This window comes from Dermacentor albipictus, unplaced genomic scaffold (assembly GCF_038994185.2).
Source record: "Dermacentor albipictus isolate Rhodes 1998 colony unplaced genomic scaffold, USDA_Dalb.pri_finalv2 scaffold_54, whole genome shotgun sequence".
Taxonomy (NCBI): domain Eukaryota; kingdom Metazoa; phylum Arthropoda; class Arachnida; order Ixodida; family Ixodidae; genus Dermacentor; species Dermacentor albipictus.
The window spans coordinates 266,546-281,856 of NW_027225608.1; the positions used below are offsets into that span (position 1 = coordinate 266,546).

The 15,311-nt window shown below is 44.2% G+C and overlaps 1 protein-coding gene across 1 annotated transcript; it reads left to right on the plus strand.

The window, feature by feature from the left end:
* The first annotated feature begins 2,101 nt into the window (after positions 1–2,101).
* On the plus strand, positions 2,102–8,100 carry LOC139053011 (uncharacterized). Its single transcript, XM_070530148.1, has 2 exons — positions 2,102–2,715; positions 7,910–8,100. The coding sequence occupies exons 1-2, from the start codon at positions 2,187–2,189 to the stop codon at positions 8,098–8,100; spliced, it is 720 nt and encodes a 239-aa protein (XP_070386249.1). The 5' UTR covers positions 2,102–2,186.
* Positions 8,101–15,311: the final 7,211 nt, after the last annotated feature.

Genomic DNA, 15,311 nt, shown 5'->3' on the forward strand with positions numbered 1-15,311 from the left:
CGCCATATAAATTACATTTATATGGTGGCCACGAAACATTGCAGTTGTACAATATATGAAAGAACAGTGAAATATTTCCACAGTAACAATGCAAAACACACGGCGGCATTGAAATAAATAAATGATACACACTAGGTAACATATACAAAAAAAGAAGAGGAACATAACATACATTATTAATCATTAACAAACGCGCTCTAAAGAGGTGAGTTGAACGTGTAGCACGGAAAATTGAATATATATTGGTACATTCCTATTTGTGCTCTGTAAATAGCTGTAAGCCTTCATTAACTTTACTTCAAGTTTCCGCCGTTTAAAAAAAATGAACCCGTGAAGAACCGCCTAATGTTGACAAGCAGTTAAAGAAGCAAGTGAGGCGTGTAGAATCTAACCTCCAGTATTAGTTAAGTCCCCGTGCTACTGCCGAGCGTTTCCGTGAGGAAATGCGAAAATTCGATATTATACCATGAACTACTCGTCGTGAGCAAACCTGTTTTAGCGGAATAAAATCAACGTAACTGCTGTACGTAGAAGTCATACATAGCCAGCTTTGTAACATACTTGTTGCACCGCGGCAGGTATGGTATCATAACTGGATTCCTATAGGCTATGCTCTTGCGATTGTCTATCCGCGTATGAAAAACCCGCAATGGGCTGGTCTGCGTAGCTTCGGCTGGCACTGTAGCGTTGCCTTCGAGAGCTGCATTGTTGTCTACGAAATGAGCTCTTTGAATAAATGTTCGCAAAGGAAGACGTCGTAATTATATATTTGAGACGACCACCATAAGTATAGAAGCAGAGAGAACGAGGGCGAACAAACGAAAACACCGCAGAAAGCGCCCGGACAACGCCCGAACTGTAGCAGACGACAGGCGCGAGTCCGTGCCCTGACGTCACGCGAGCGGCGCTCGCAGCGCCGCTCGTGTTCGTTCTCGAGGCTAATAGCATGTCGCAATAATAATGTCTGCAATGTTGGTTAAACAGCTTAAATCTCGTGCTTACCGTTTACGAAATGCCACGTGACCTGCAGAGCCAAGTTTGATTGGTCCCATTGGTCCCATTTTTTTTTTCTCCATGATTGGCCCCAGAGCTGTGTGAGATAACTCCGTCAAATATTTAAAAAAACATATGCTACAGGAACTGCAAGTCAACAGTTATCTAAAAGCCTCTAAATGAAAAGAAGTGGTGTCCAAATTCACCACCAAGCGACGAATCTCTCCGAGCAACAAAATTGTATCTCGAAGGCCATACTTTTTTTGACTGGGTTGACTGCATGCGGTGAAAGCGGTTGAGACTTCCTCGCTAAAGAAAGGAAAAGGATAGGGGGAGCATGGAGGAAAGAAATAAGGCAAAGACTGCTGCAACGCGGTGCTCCCCAGACGACCCCACACAGTATCGACTCCTGCAACGCACGGAAGTGACGTCACTAAATGTCAACGTCATATGCACGCGTATTTCCGTTTTTTCGAGGGCGCGCGGTTTGATTATTTGTTCGCACGTGACATTCAGTACGCATCCCGTGTGCCGCGCTTGCGGGTCGTGCTTTTCTGCTGCCGCTGGTGCTGGACCTAAGGCCTGGTTCTGCTGCATTCACGCAAGCCTCTGACATCATCCTTTTATATGCGCGAAAGCTGCTTTGCAGGGTTATTTTAGATTTGCTAGCGTTATTTATATCTATTCTAATAAGTATTTTGATGGTATTTTGATTGTGTTAGTCGCGTATTTGCCGATCTTGCTGTCCTTGTTCGCGACCGCTTGCTTTGTTCAACCCTAGCGCGGATTTCACGGATTCAACGTATATATAGTGCTGACTAGAAGGTAGCCTCCTTTCGTTTGTGAAAAAGCTCAGATTTGATTGTGTTAGTCGCGTATTTGCCGATCTTGCTGTCCTTGTTCGCGACCGCTTGCTTTGTTCAACCCTAGCGCGGATTTCCCGGATTCAACGTATATATAGTGCTGACTAGAAGGTAGCCTCCTTTCGTTTGTGAAAAAGCTCAGATTTATTTTCTCGCAGTCTTTTTTTTCTTCTAGGTGTCATTTTATACTGCACTGCTTGCAACATGACACGTGTTTTGGTTGCCGGTGACTCGATGGTGAAATACGCGGACCAGTATTTCCCATCGCGTCGTAGTTTGTCAGTCACTGTTGCCGCGCATAGAGGAGTAAGGATTGAGCATTTGCTGTCAATGATTGCTGACAAGCTAGCTGGTTTTGATGTTGTCATTGTGCACGTTGGCACTAACAACACTGTTGACAGTGTCAGTGTGTGCATGGACAAGTATCGCCAGCTCGCTCAGGGGATCATTGAGAGAAATCCCATGGTGCATCTAGCTTTTTCTGCCATTCTTCCTCGGGAGCAGAATCAGTACAGCTCATGGGAAGCTCGGTCTTCATGGTTGCATGACCTGAATGGTAACTACGAAAAGATTAACAGTGCCCTTATGCAGTACTGCCACGAGTGCGGCTACACATTCCTGGGTGGTCTCGTGGACAACTGGCCCAGTTGCCTGAGCAGAGATGGTGTCCACCCGAGCCGCTTTGGTAACAAGGTGCTGGCAGACTTCCTGTACCAGGGGGCCTGCACCCTGTCCATCCATCTGGAGAGAAGCCGCATCCAGCAGTCCTACAAGGAGACCCAGGCACCTTCTTCATGGACCAGTTGGACTCGGCAGGACAGCATCCCTGCCATCTCCGAGGCTGACTTTCCCCCGCTTGGTTTGCATACTTTAATTTCTTCGCATGCAGCAAGTGGACCTTCCACAGCACCAGCTCCTGTCTGGAAAGCCAGCACTGCTCCCTTGCAGAGGCACGGCACCAACCAGCCTACCAGAACCCTTCAAGGTGCTGGATTTTCACTTGTTGGCGGTGTCCGTGTCCGTTGCAAGGGAAGCAAGGCTTGGTTCACCTGGGACAGCCTACCTTCCCCCACTTTCCATGGCACAAGTGTACCAAGTAGGGGAAAAGCCGAGGGGAGGTCTGCTGAGCCAATGATCCCTGGTCGAGGTGCAAGCACCACTTGTGTCTGGAAAACTAGGAGAGCCGCACAAAAGCATGAGAGTGCTCCTGTTGTGCGCTCACCTGTGGGGGAAGGAGAGGCCAGTGCTCAAGAAGCAGCTGTGCCACAGGCTGTCCCCTACTGTGGCGACGGGGAGTGGAAAGTGGTAGTATCGAGGAGGAGGCGGAAGGCTGCAGCACTGCACAAGCGAGAATGGAGCTGTGACCTGGCTGCAGACAGGAAAGGCAAAGTTCTTGCTGTGACAGCTGCCAAGTTCTTGAAGTTCGCTTCACCTTTGAAAGCAGTTGTAAGCCAGAAACAGACATGCATTGACAGTATAAAGTCTGAGTCTGCTCCTTCTGCTGTCTCTGGTAGCAAGCTTGAAGGACAAGCCAGTGCCCCTCATGACGCCATTTGTGATAGTTTTGGCAAGGTGCAGCATGTGGCTAGCAGGCAGAATAAAGAGTGCTTGGTAGTTGCTATGGCTGAGTGCAGACCTGTCATAAATGGTGTTCCAAATGAGGTCATTGTCTGCAAATGCTGTAGGTCAGAAACAATGCAAAATGGAGGGCAGATGACGAGCAATCCTGGCACAGAGGCTGGTGACCTTGACAAAGCTGCGTGCATTGCTCCCACGCGACGTAGGTGTTGTGAGGCTGCTTTGACATCCAGCTGCAGGCCTGCCAGCTCTGATGCCCAGGCTGTTTGGGAAGGAGCTGGTGCTAACACAACCAGAGTTCCTAACACTGTCACTTTATTGCATGGTGGAGGCAGCAAAGTTTATTTAAATGCAACATTTGATAATTTTATTTCTTTTAGGCAAAGCTTTGATGAATGGTGCAGGGAGGGCAAGCACATAGTCACAATAAGTAGGTCTCATAGAAGTCCATTTGCAACAGAATCTAAAGAGTTTGAGTATATTAGGATTTCATATAGCTGTGTTCATGGTCATGCTATAAAACCAAGAGGCACAGCAAAGCGACCCAAGCAAGCATACAATGGTACTGGTTGTGAAATGGCAGTTTCAGTAAGCCTGTGCAAATCACCTACTCTTCACTACAAAATAACCAAGCTGCAAGCTAAGCATAATCACGCCACGAAGTATTATGACTTGTATCTTCAAAGCAGGCTTCTAAACGATGCAGAGAAGGTAGAATTCTTTGATTTTGCCAAATGTAATATTGGCCCAAAGTATTTTAAAAGTTTGGTCGAACAGAAAACAGGCAAGAAATTAACTACAAAAGATGTTAACAATTACAAGCAAAGGTTTTCTATTCCTATTCGCAATGAGCAGGCTCACGGAGAAATGGTCTTGCAAAAAATAGACACCTTGTTAGCAAATAATCCAAACTGGGTCATTCACTATGAAAAGAATCAAAGTAATAACCTGCAATTTGTGCTACTTCAGACAACGCACATGCGTGAGATTTTGGAAAAGTACCCAGAGATTTTATTTATTGATGGAACATATAAAGTAAACATTGAAGGCTATATCTTGTACTCTATATTGGTTGAAGATGGTGGAGGCCGCGGGAGACCTGTGTGTTATGCCTTTTTGCGGAATGAAACGACTGAAATTGTGCAGGCTATGTTTGCCAAGTTTGCAGAGTTTAACCCGTTCATTGTATCTGCTTGCAGAGTAGTCATGATAGATAAAGACATGAACGAGCTACGCATTTTGACTAAGATTCTTCCTAATTCTGAAATTTTGTTGTCTACATGGCATGTGCTGCAATGCTTTCAGCAAAAAGTCAATGAGAAAGCTAGACTGCAGCGTGATCAGTTACTCCCTCTGTTAAAAAAAATTGTTTATTCCTTCACTGTGCAGGACTACTTAGGCAGGCTTGCTGAGCTCGAAGCTATGGCGCCTAAAGATTTTATTTCTTATTACATGCAGAACTGGCACTCCTGTAAAGAAATGTGGGTACATGCATATCGGCAGAAACTTCCTACATTTGGTAATAACACGAATAATCGCATTGAGTGTCACAATCAAAAGATTAAAAGTTATCTCACTTCAAGCATGCATTTGGTTCAAGCCATAGAAGCATTAGTAAGTTATATTGAGAAGGATTTCTTATCTCTAAAATTTTCCAAGTTTAAGGAAATGAAGCTGAACTTAAATGTAAATGATGTCAGTGAGCCATTTCAACTAGACTTGGCCCGTAATTGCACTTCTGAGGCCACAAGTAAAGTACTTGAGCAGTATAAACAGTTTAAAGAAGTAGGTTATTTGGTTACTTCCACTGCTAATTCTTATGTAGTGGCTTCAGCAAGTTCTGAGCACAGTGTTTCATTATGCCTGACGCGTTGCATGTGTGCTTTTTATAATCAGTACAGTTTGCCTTGTGCACACATTATAGCAGCTCGCCATCTTGCCCAGCAAGACCTTTTTGACAAAGCATGCATACCGGACAGGTGGTGTAAGGATCATTTCCTGAGTGACAGCTGCATGGTCTCAAGTGCCACACCAGTGGTGACAAGCAGCATTCAGCTGCTGCCATCTGTGAAGCTCGACACTGCTCAAGAAAAGTATTCTTACACCTACAAGAGGCTCTGTGAAATGTCCAAGACTGTGGCTAATGTATTATCTAATTGTGGTGAGAAGGAGCTAATAGAAAAACTTGCATCATGCGAGGCATTCTTCAGAAACTTAACCACCTTTCCTAGTAATCAAATTACAGTTAGCTTACAAGGTACACCAGCTCCATTACCCCAATCGACTGCTACAAGCAGTTGCAGGCATTCGAATAGTACAAAACTTGTTGTACCTTTGGTAAAAGCAAGAAGAGGACGGCCAAAGAAAGTCAAAGCTGTTAAGCGTAAGTTTTTGCCATCGCAAAAGCAAGTGGTAAGCCTTGCAATGGTGACAGCAGACATGTTAAATGTCTGCAAACGCTACTCTCTTTCAGATGCCGATTTAAATGCCTTAGTACAGGGCACCTCAATATCAGACAGCGTGATTAACGTAGCACAATACTTGATTCATCAAAAGTTTCCTTACTGGGATGGCTTTCAAGATGTGCTACTTGGCCATCGTTTACTATTTACTAAAGTAGAAAGCCTTTTTATTCAAATCTTGCATGTCCGAAATCCTGATCACTGGCTTACGGTAACCAATGTTGAGGCTGATAAAAACACAGTCTTTGTATATGACTCAATTGACCAAGGTACTCCTTCTGATGCCGTCAGGCAAATCTGTCACATGCTAAAATTGCAGTCACCAACGCTGACCGTTTGCACTAAAGGGGCACAAAACCAGTGCAACACGCTTGACTGTGGCTTGTTTGCAATTGCAAATATGTATTATTTAGCATCAGATAGGAGACCAGAAAATTTAAACCTTAATCAGAGTATGCTGCGCAGACATTTGCTGAAATGCATACAAAAAGGCAACATGGAAGATTTTCCACTCACAAGCTCCCCCACTACTCGTGTGCGGCCAAAAGATTGTATTTATGAGTTGCATTGTGTATGCAGGCAACCGCTGTATGGCAGAAAAGTACTGGGCATTTCTTGTGCATACTGTTCAAAAACCTTTCACAGGGAATGCCTTCGCCTTTTACCAGATGATATGGATAAAAAAATAATTGTGTGCTCTAACTCATGTTTGGCTAGTGCCAAGGAAAAAATCCACACTTGTAGTACGTAGCATGTTTCTCTTTGTACGGCTTTAGCCAAACCTGACTATAACAAACCAGCATAAAGTGAATTATCCTGTATATTGTACACACAAAACTTCCTGACTGATACTCATGCAAAACACTCACTTGTAACAGAAGCCTTTTTTTTTCGAACTTTATTTATTTAAATAGTGCTTAAATGTTAGAATACTTGGAAACATACCAGCAGTGTACTTCAAGCAAGCTCCTATCGAGTCTCTATTTTGAGTGACTGGCTAACTGTTTAAGGCTAAAGATTGCTGTCTACTATGCATGGTTTTGTTTACAAAAATGCAGGTAACTCTGACTTAATTTTTCCACTGAGGACAACAAATTCATATAGGACAAACACAATACAAAAGTTTGTTTCCTTTCGTTATAGGCGCATTTGGATTTAAAGAATTACCTGATATAGTGAACCTATTTTTAGTGCATAGGCCAGTTTGTTATTATCGGGTTTCAGTGTATCTACAAGCTACCAGTAAACACTGACACAAACCGGTGATGTGAAACTTTTGTTGTTCCAGAGCCCCGTTAGCAATATGCCTGTATACTTCGATGCTGTTAAGAGGTTTATTTGTTCATTATCAATGCATTAACTTAGATCCATTAGCAGCTGTGCAACTGCTTTATGGTTACCTGCGGCATCGGGATTGCTTACGCCCAACCACAAGGAACAAGTTTACAATATATTTTTGGCCGGCTATTTGATTTGATGTGGGCACAATTCAGCATCTAGAGCATCAACCCCAGCATCTCATCGTTCTTGACGATGGCAGCTGGCGTCAACAATCCGTCAGGAATGTGTTTCTTGTGGTTGAAGCTTTAATGTGGGCAGGTTCACTTTGTATTATTCAATTTGAAAACCTGATCAATCTGCTTCTAAGTAGTAGCAAGTATTTTGGATATTCAACTGTGTTATAAAATTTGCTTGCCATTGGTCTGGTACTGCTTTAGCAACCGAAATCTGTACTGACATTGCCCCATTACCTTCCCGTTGCCGCAAGTCTCTCGGTGGAGCCTGACCGCTACAGAGCGCGTTCTCGGGTGGCGGATAGAGAAAACTCTTGTCAGGAAGCTGCGCTAAGCAGCTTCATGCAAGACAGGCACTTGTGCCCGCGGACCAACAGGCTAAGAAAATCCTAAACAGCAGCACTCAGGTTGTCACAGTGACATGTTCATCTGAGAGTGCAAGTTGCAGATTCTTTTTAATCCTTTATACTTCACCTGCGTTTTTTTCCCTCTTGTACAGGTCCACTGATGTACCAGCTGCATGCATTCACACTACCATCAAGTCATCAGGAGCGTCTGTACCTCTATCTAAATATTACACTATTGTCTAAGGTGGAAAATCAGACTTGTATATTTTGCTGTAATGGTTCTGCCAATAAAAGATTGATTATACATATTTATTTTCTTGCAAAGCTGGCATTGTGTATGTAACAGGCCAGTGCAGCATATAAGCTATAACTTTTTTCTTGCAGATGCATAAAACTCACCTGCTATGAAACCAACTTGCACTGCATAGTTAATATGAAACACAGAAGATGATTGTGCACCATCTTGAGTGCCTTCGCATTTATTTAGTAGTATTTTGGATCAGCTATGCAGCAAAACTTGGCTTCCATGTTGAAGAACAAACTAGCCTACACACAAGTTTCTTTTTGCACTAACTACGTTAAGTATGTGCCAATTAATTCCTAGGCAAGTCTTTTTAAATACTGCTCCTTGATCAAGTGCTTGTCACTGTCAAAATTGAGGCAAGGTATAGCTTTGTCTACAATTTTTATTGATTATGAACACAAATGAACAGAGACAGCGTTTAAAAAATTCATGCTAAAGGGCAGCACTCTATGACAACCCAACACTCAAGTCCAGATTACACTGTTTTGCAATAAACTCGAAAAGCACAACACACATTTACTGTTCGATTGTCTTTCACTGTTGCATGGGTGATCAAGTATTGGGCCCCTGTACCTAATCTGAGCATACCCTAAATAGTAACACAATTCAGTCATCCAAATTACATTTTTGCGTGCACTATGCGTACATTTTTTTTTTCTAGGACATTTTCTGGGTATCCCATAGACATTTCGCTGCAAGACATGTGCATATCACATGGATGTTCAGTGAACGTCTAGAAAAGGGCATTTTGAATGTTACCTGAAAACAGCCTCAATATTAATTCAAAGTTATTCTTAGTTTGTTTGACTGAAAGAATACAGCACATTTTTATGGTGTACGACAGTGTAGCCCATCTAAATGTTACTTTAATGTAGCAGAGAAATCTGCGCTGATTAAAAGAGCTATGTAAAGGTAACCTGCTTCACTACATGAAATGGGTATGAAAAGGTGACATATCTGAGGGATAAAAATAATTTCAAGTTCACAATTGGTATAACTTGGTGTAGAGCACTCACCTAAATAAACCTTCCCATTCTTTGTTCACATACTGACTTCCACTACACTATAACACTGTTGAGCACGCAACAATTTTCAATTATATAAGTAGCAAAGTGAAAGCTCATTTGTATTAAACATCTAGAGGAAAAGCTACAAAAAAAAATGTGGTGTGGAGAAAACACGTAAACATGCACAACTCAAGCATTTCGTGATTAAGCGACTAGAAATTTATGGCTTTTTATTATTTCGCTGCAGGCTAAGCTAACCAATAAAAACTAAGATTTACACAGCATGCTTTGCCACATTGAAATTCATATCACCCTGTTTGGATACTTCAGGTCACGTGTAGGTGTTCTAGGTACTCTAAGGCTTCCACCATAAAGTGAACCCGTATGGCTTGAAGTGCCTTTTCTCTGCACCAAGAAAGAAATGTAAATAATCATGTGAAAGTTACTACACACTTCTTTCCTTGGCATTTCAAAGTTGGTAGAGCACACTTAACATACACGTAGCGCAGAAATTTATTCGTTGACTGCCCCACTAAACATCCTACCATGCTGCGGTGAAACTATGCAGTTGACCCATCCCCTTTCCCCCGTGCCTAACCCCATAGGTCATGTGCAGAGTGTCACAGAATTCTGTTTCGAGGATTCTTTGCATGTGCTAATGTTTCTCCAGCCATTGAGCATAAGCAAATTAAAAAAAGCTAGACTAAAACATAGCACTGCTAACTGTCTCAAGTATGCAATAGGTTGTGATGATTGTGACATTTCTATGCATGTGTAATCTTGCACATACTCATTTATCAAAGTGACCTTCCTATAACTTGTACCTCCCCACAAACTTGTGATTTCATGCACACTGTGACACAATCGTACACACTCAACCCACCTCCAAGGTGGGTGAAATACATCCATAAGGCTATAAAGAAGTGTGTGACTGTTGGTGGGATTGAATCCTTCTAGCAAACGGCCCAATGTTCTAGCCATCATCATCATCATCAGCCTGGTTACGCCCACTGCAGGACAAAGGCCTCTCCCATACTTCTCCAACAACCCTGGTCATGTACTAATTGTGGCCATGTCGTCCCTGCAAACTTCTTAATCTCATCCGCCCACCTTACTTTCTGCCGCCCCCTTATACGCTTCCCTTCCCTTGGAATCCAGTCCGTGGCCCTTAGTGACCATGGGTTATCTTCCTTCCTCATAACGTGTCCTGCCCATGCCCATTTCTTTTTCTTGATTTCAACTAAGATGTCATTAACTCGCGTTTGTTCCCTCACCCAATCTGCTCTTTTCTTATCCCTTAATGTTACACCCATCATTCTTCTTTCCATAGCTCGTTGCGTCGTTCTCAATTTGAGTAGCACCCTTTTTGTAAGCCTGCAGGTTTCTGCCCCGTAGGTGAGTACTGGTAAGACAGCTATTATATACTTTTCTCTTGAGGGATAATGGCAACCTGCTGTTGATGATCTGAGAATGCCTGCCAAACGCACCCCAGCCCATTCTTATTCTTCTGATTATTTCTGTCTCATGATCCAGATCCGCCGTCACTACCTGCGCTAAGTAGCTGTATTCCCTTACGACTTCCAGTGCCTCACTGCCTGTTGTAAATTGCTGTTCTCTTCCGAGACTGTTAAACATTACTTTAGTTTCCTGCAGATTAATTTTTAGACCCACTCTTATGCTTTGCCTTTCCAGGTCAGTGAGCATGCATTGCAATTGGTCCCCTGAGTTACTAAGCAAGGCAATATCATCAGCGAATCGCAAGTTACTAAGGTATTCCCCATTAACTTTTATCCCCAATTCTTCCCAATCCAGATCTCTGAATACCTCCTGTAAACACGCTGTGAATAGCATTGTAGAGATCGTATCTCCCTGCCTGACGCCTTTCTTTAGTGGGATTTTGTTGCTTTCTTTATGGAGGACTACGGTGGCTGTGGAGCCGCTATAGATATCTTTCAGTATTTTCACATACAGCTCGTCTACACCCTGATTCCATAATGCCTCCATGACTGCTGAGGTTTCGACAGAATCAAACGCTTTCTCGTAATCAATGAAAGCTATATATAAGGGTTGGTTATATTCCGCACATTTCTCTATCACCTGATTGATAGTGTGAATATGGTCTATTGTTGAGTACCCTTTACGGAATCCTGCCTGTTCCTTTGGTTGACAGAAGTCTAAGGTGTTCCTGATTCTGTTTGCGATTACCTTAGTAAATACTTGGTAGGCAACAGACAGTAAGCTGATCAGTCTATAATTTTTCAAGTCTTTGGCGTCCCCTTTCTTATGGATTAGGATTATGTTAGTGTTCTTCCAAGATTCCGGTACGTTCGAGGTCTTGAGGCATTGTGGATATAGGGCAGCCAATCTTTCTAGGACAGTGTTCCCAACATCCTTCAACTAATCTGCTGTTACCTGATCCTCCCCAGCTGCCTTCCCCCTTTGCATAGCTCCTAAGGCTTTCTTGACTTCTTCCGGCATTACCTGTGGGATTTCGAATTCCTCTAGACTATTTTCTCTTCCATTATCGTCGTAGGTGCCACTGGTACTGTATAAATCTCTATAGAACTCCTCAGCCACTTGAACTATCTCCTCCATATTAGTAATGATATTGCCGGATTTGTCTCTTAACGCGTACATCTGATTCTTACCAATTCCTAGTTTCTTCTTCACTGCTTTTAGGCTTCCTCCATTCCTGAGAGCATGTTCAATTCTATCCATATTTTACTTCCTGTGTTCTAACCGTTAACACATCATTGCACATACACTTCTCTTGTGCCAAAGTCACTCTTTGAAACATCTGGTGCGTGCAAAACGTGCCAGTTTCTCGCATTCTTCCCTCTTGACAGCTGGTACTTTGAGATGATGTGTTAGACTGCACTGCCTTTGGAATCAGACTCCATTTTCTTCTAGATCCTTCAAAGCGGTTGAAGTTCACCTACAGTGATATCACATTCAAAGTAATAAACTAACATTGTCCCAGTAAAATCCCATTAGTGGGTCCTTGCAGCTGTTTATATTATGCATTAATGTGTCATGCACATAATATGTCATGCTATCTCTTAATGTGTCAAGCACCTAGAAGCAGTGGCGTAGCAACAGGGGGGGCCGGGGGGCCGTGGGCCCCGGGTGCAAGGGGCCAGTGGGGGGGGGGGGGATGTTGTCATACACGTCTGAAGACACCCCTCTCTGCCGGCTACACCTGGGGGGGGGGGGGTGTCATACACGTCTGAAGACACCGCTCTCTGCCGGCTACACACGGGGGGGGGGGGGGGTGACAGAAGACCTATGGGCCCCGGGTGCCAGACGACCTAGCTACGCCACTGCCTAGAAGTGACACCACTGTTTTTTAAGTCCAACCTTTCACCTGTCTGCCAATCATGTATGTCGGCATTATGAGCAGAGAAGAAATCATGCTCACTCGACTGGCACACCCAGCTTAGCCTGCTCAAGCTTAGTGGAGCAAGGTCTTGTTAATTCATCAATATATTAAAAACTCCATCAAAATGTGTTCACACTAAATCAGGTGTCACACTTTCAGAATGGATGGCAGGGTGCGAAGTGGAAGAATGGTAGTAGAACAGTCACGATACCACTTTGCTTGAGCAAAGTTTCAGTAGAGCTAAAACCGAGTTCAAGCATGCCTAGTGCATCAATTAATGCAGCTTTCACTGGGAAAGACATGACAGGGTGCTGAGTGCAAGCAGGACAGAAAAATGAGTTGCTGCATCATGCTGTATGAAATGGTGCCACTGTGGGCAGGGGGAAGTGGCTTGATGCAGAAGAAAACGGTTCAACGAAGGATTACTCGGTTGCATGGCGATGGAGCAAAAACAGCGGCCGAGTGCACCCGCGTCTAGGGCAAGCTGCCTCGGTGTTCTCCAGTTACGGATACTAGAACTGAACATGTTGCACCATCTGGGGCGGTATGCCCCATGCTATGAAAGAACTCAGCCATCAGCAAGAGCATGGAGTTTCCTACTAAACTGAGTACAGGGACTTCCCTTGCACCACACATCGGCACACATTTCAGTGCGAACACCTAAAGCGCGCAAATTCGATGTTAGTTTGCAGTGGCGGCGCTGTGGACTCATTGTTTAGGAGCAGCAATAACTATTCGCTACTACATAATAAGCGCAAATTTTCTCGGGCGCAGTACCTAATCCCGCACTAGAAATGCTGTTTGCAAAACGCGCTACTTGTCCATCCAGACGAGGAACAGTTATAGCAAGCCGAAAGCAGACGCACTTGTTTAGATAAAAATATTGTAAAACTTGTAACCGCATCGTAAAACTCACCGTCAGACTCATCATTGTGGAAACGCATTAAGAAGCGACTCCCACGCTTCAAATTTAAACAACGCGCATAAGAGACGCGAACTCACGAACACTACGATTCGCTAGGACATAAGAGGATTGGATTGACTTGCAATGCTTGTCCGGATCTCTTTCGTACCTGAACAATGTGGGTGTTACCGCTAGCTTCAGCATTTCATTTGTTTATTATTACGCGCCGGTTCGGCTAGAAGCGGTGTCAAGCGAAAGTTCTGCGACATGGCTACCCGCTTTGCATATCCAATGCTCGGTCAGCTACGTACGATGCACAGCGCCAATGCGTACAATACGTTACGTTCCCTCTCGGTCAGTCATTGTTTACGGCTTCTCAACGCACAAGCCTGCTAAACGCTTTTCCTGTGAGAGAATCACACTCAAGATGTGAAGCATAAACTCGAACGTACAGGCTCAGTTTACAGAAGCATAATAAAACATTCGAAAAAGTGCCGGCTATGGCTGAGGACTGCTGCTGCACGCTTCACAGCATGATTACCATTCATTACGTAAAGAGCACTTATTCATTCATCAAAAGAAACCTGCACAGCATTATCATTGATCTAAAAAATAGCCTATGCCTGTGAAGCTGCGAGCGCAGTATAAAGTTTCATTGCCTCTCCACACGTAATTAAACGCTTTAGTGCATGAAATTCTATCAGACCATGCGCTGTTATTAGAATTTATGAAGCTTCACCGCACCGCCAAAGCGTTGAGGTAAAGCCCTCGACAGACGCAAACACATCGTGGAATCGAACGAATGACTCCACAGTGCGCTTGTGCTTGAGGTGAATGTAACCATTTGCTGGCACTCCGCTCAAGATGCCGTCTCAAAGCGTGAAATTCGGTCATATCGTGCGACATAATAACAAACTTGTTGAACTTCACCGCACCACCCAAGCGTTGAGGTAAAGCCCTCGGCAGACGCAAACACATCGTGGAATCGAACGAGTAACTCCACAGTGCGCTTGTGCTTGAGGTGAATGTAACCATTTGCTGGCCCTCCGCTCAAGATGCCATCTCAAAGCGTGAAATTCGGTCATATCGTGCGACATAATAACAAACTTGTTGAACTTCACCGCACCACCCAAGCGTTGAGGTAAAGCCCTCGGCAGACGCAAACACATCGTGGAATCGAACGAGTAACTCCACAGTGCGCTTGTGCTTGAGGTGAATGTAACCATTTGCTGGCCCTCCGCTCAAGATGCCATCTCAAAGCGTGAAATTCGGTCATATCGTGCGACATAACAAACTTGCTGAACTTCACCGCACCGCCAAAGCGTTGAGGTAAAGCCCTCGACAGACGCAAACACATCGTGGAATCGAACGAATGACTCCACAGTGCGCTTGTGCTTGAGGTGAATGTAACCATTTGCTGGCACTCCGCTCAAGATGCCGTCTCAAAGCGTGAAATTCGGTCATATCGTGCGACATAATAACAAACTTGTTGAACTTCACCGCACCACCCAAGCGTTGAGGTAAAGCCCTCGGCAGACGCAAACACATCGTGGAATTGAACGAGTAACTCCACAGTGCGCTTGTGCTTGAGGTGAATGTAACCATTTGCTGGCCCTCCGCTCAAGATGCCGTCTCAAAGCGTGAAATTCGGTCATATCGTGCGACATAATAACAAACTTGTTGAACTTCACCGCACCACCCAAGCGTTGAGGTAAAGCCCTCGGCAGACGCAAACACATCGTGGAATCGAACGAGTGACTCCACAGTGCGCTTGTGCTTGAGGTGAATGTAACCATTTGCTGGCCCTCCGCTCAAGATGCCGTCTCAAAGCGTGAAATTCGGTCATATCGTGCGACATAATAACAAACTTGTTGAACTTCACCGCACCACCCAAGCGTTGAGGTAAAGTCCTCGGCAGACGCAAACACATCGTGGAATCGAACGAGTAACTCCACAGTGC

What these genes read in the sequence shown, in the direction of transcription:
- LOC139053011 (XM_070530148.1), top strand. Translation starts at nt 2,187, where the DNA reads ATGATTGCTGACAAGCTAGCTGGTTTTGATGTTGTCATTGTGCACGTT. An exon ending in GGCTGACTTTCCCCCGCTTG is followed by an intron (nt 2,716 to 7,909) that starts GTTTGCATACTT and finishes CCTCTTGTACAG; the next exon opens with GTCCACTGATGTACCAGCTG.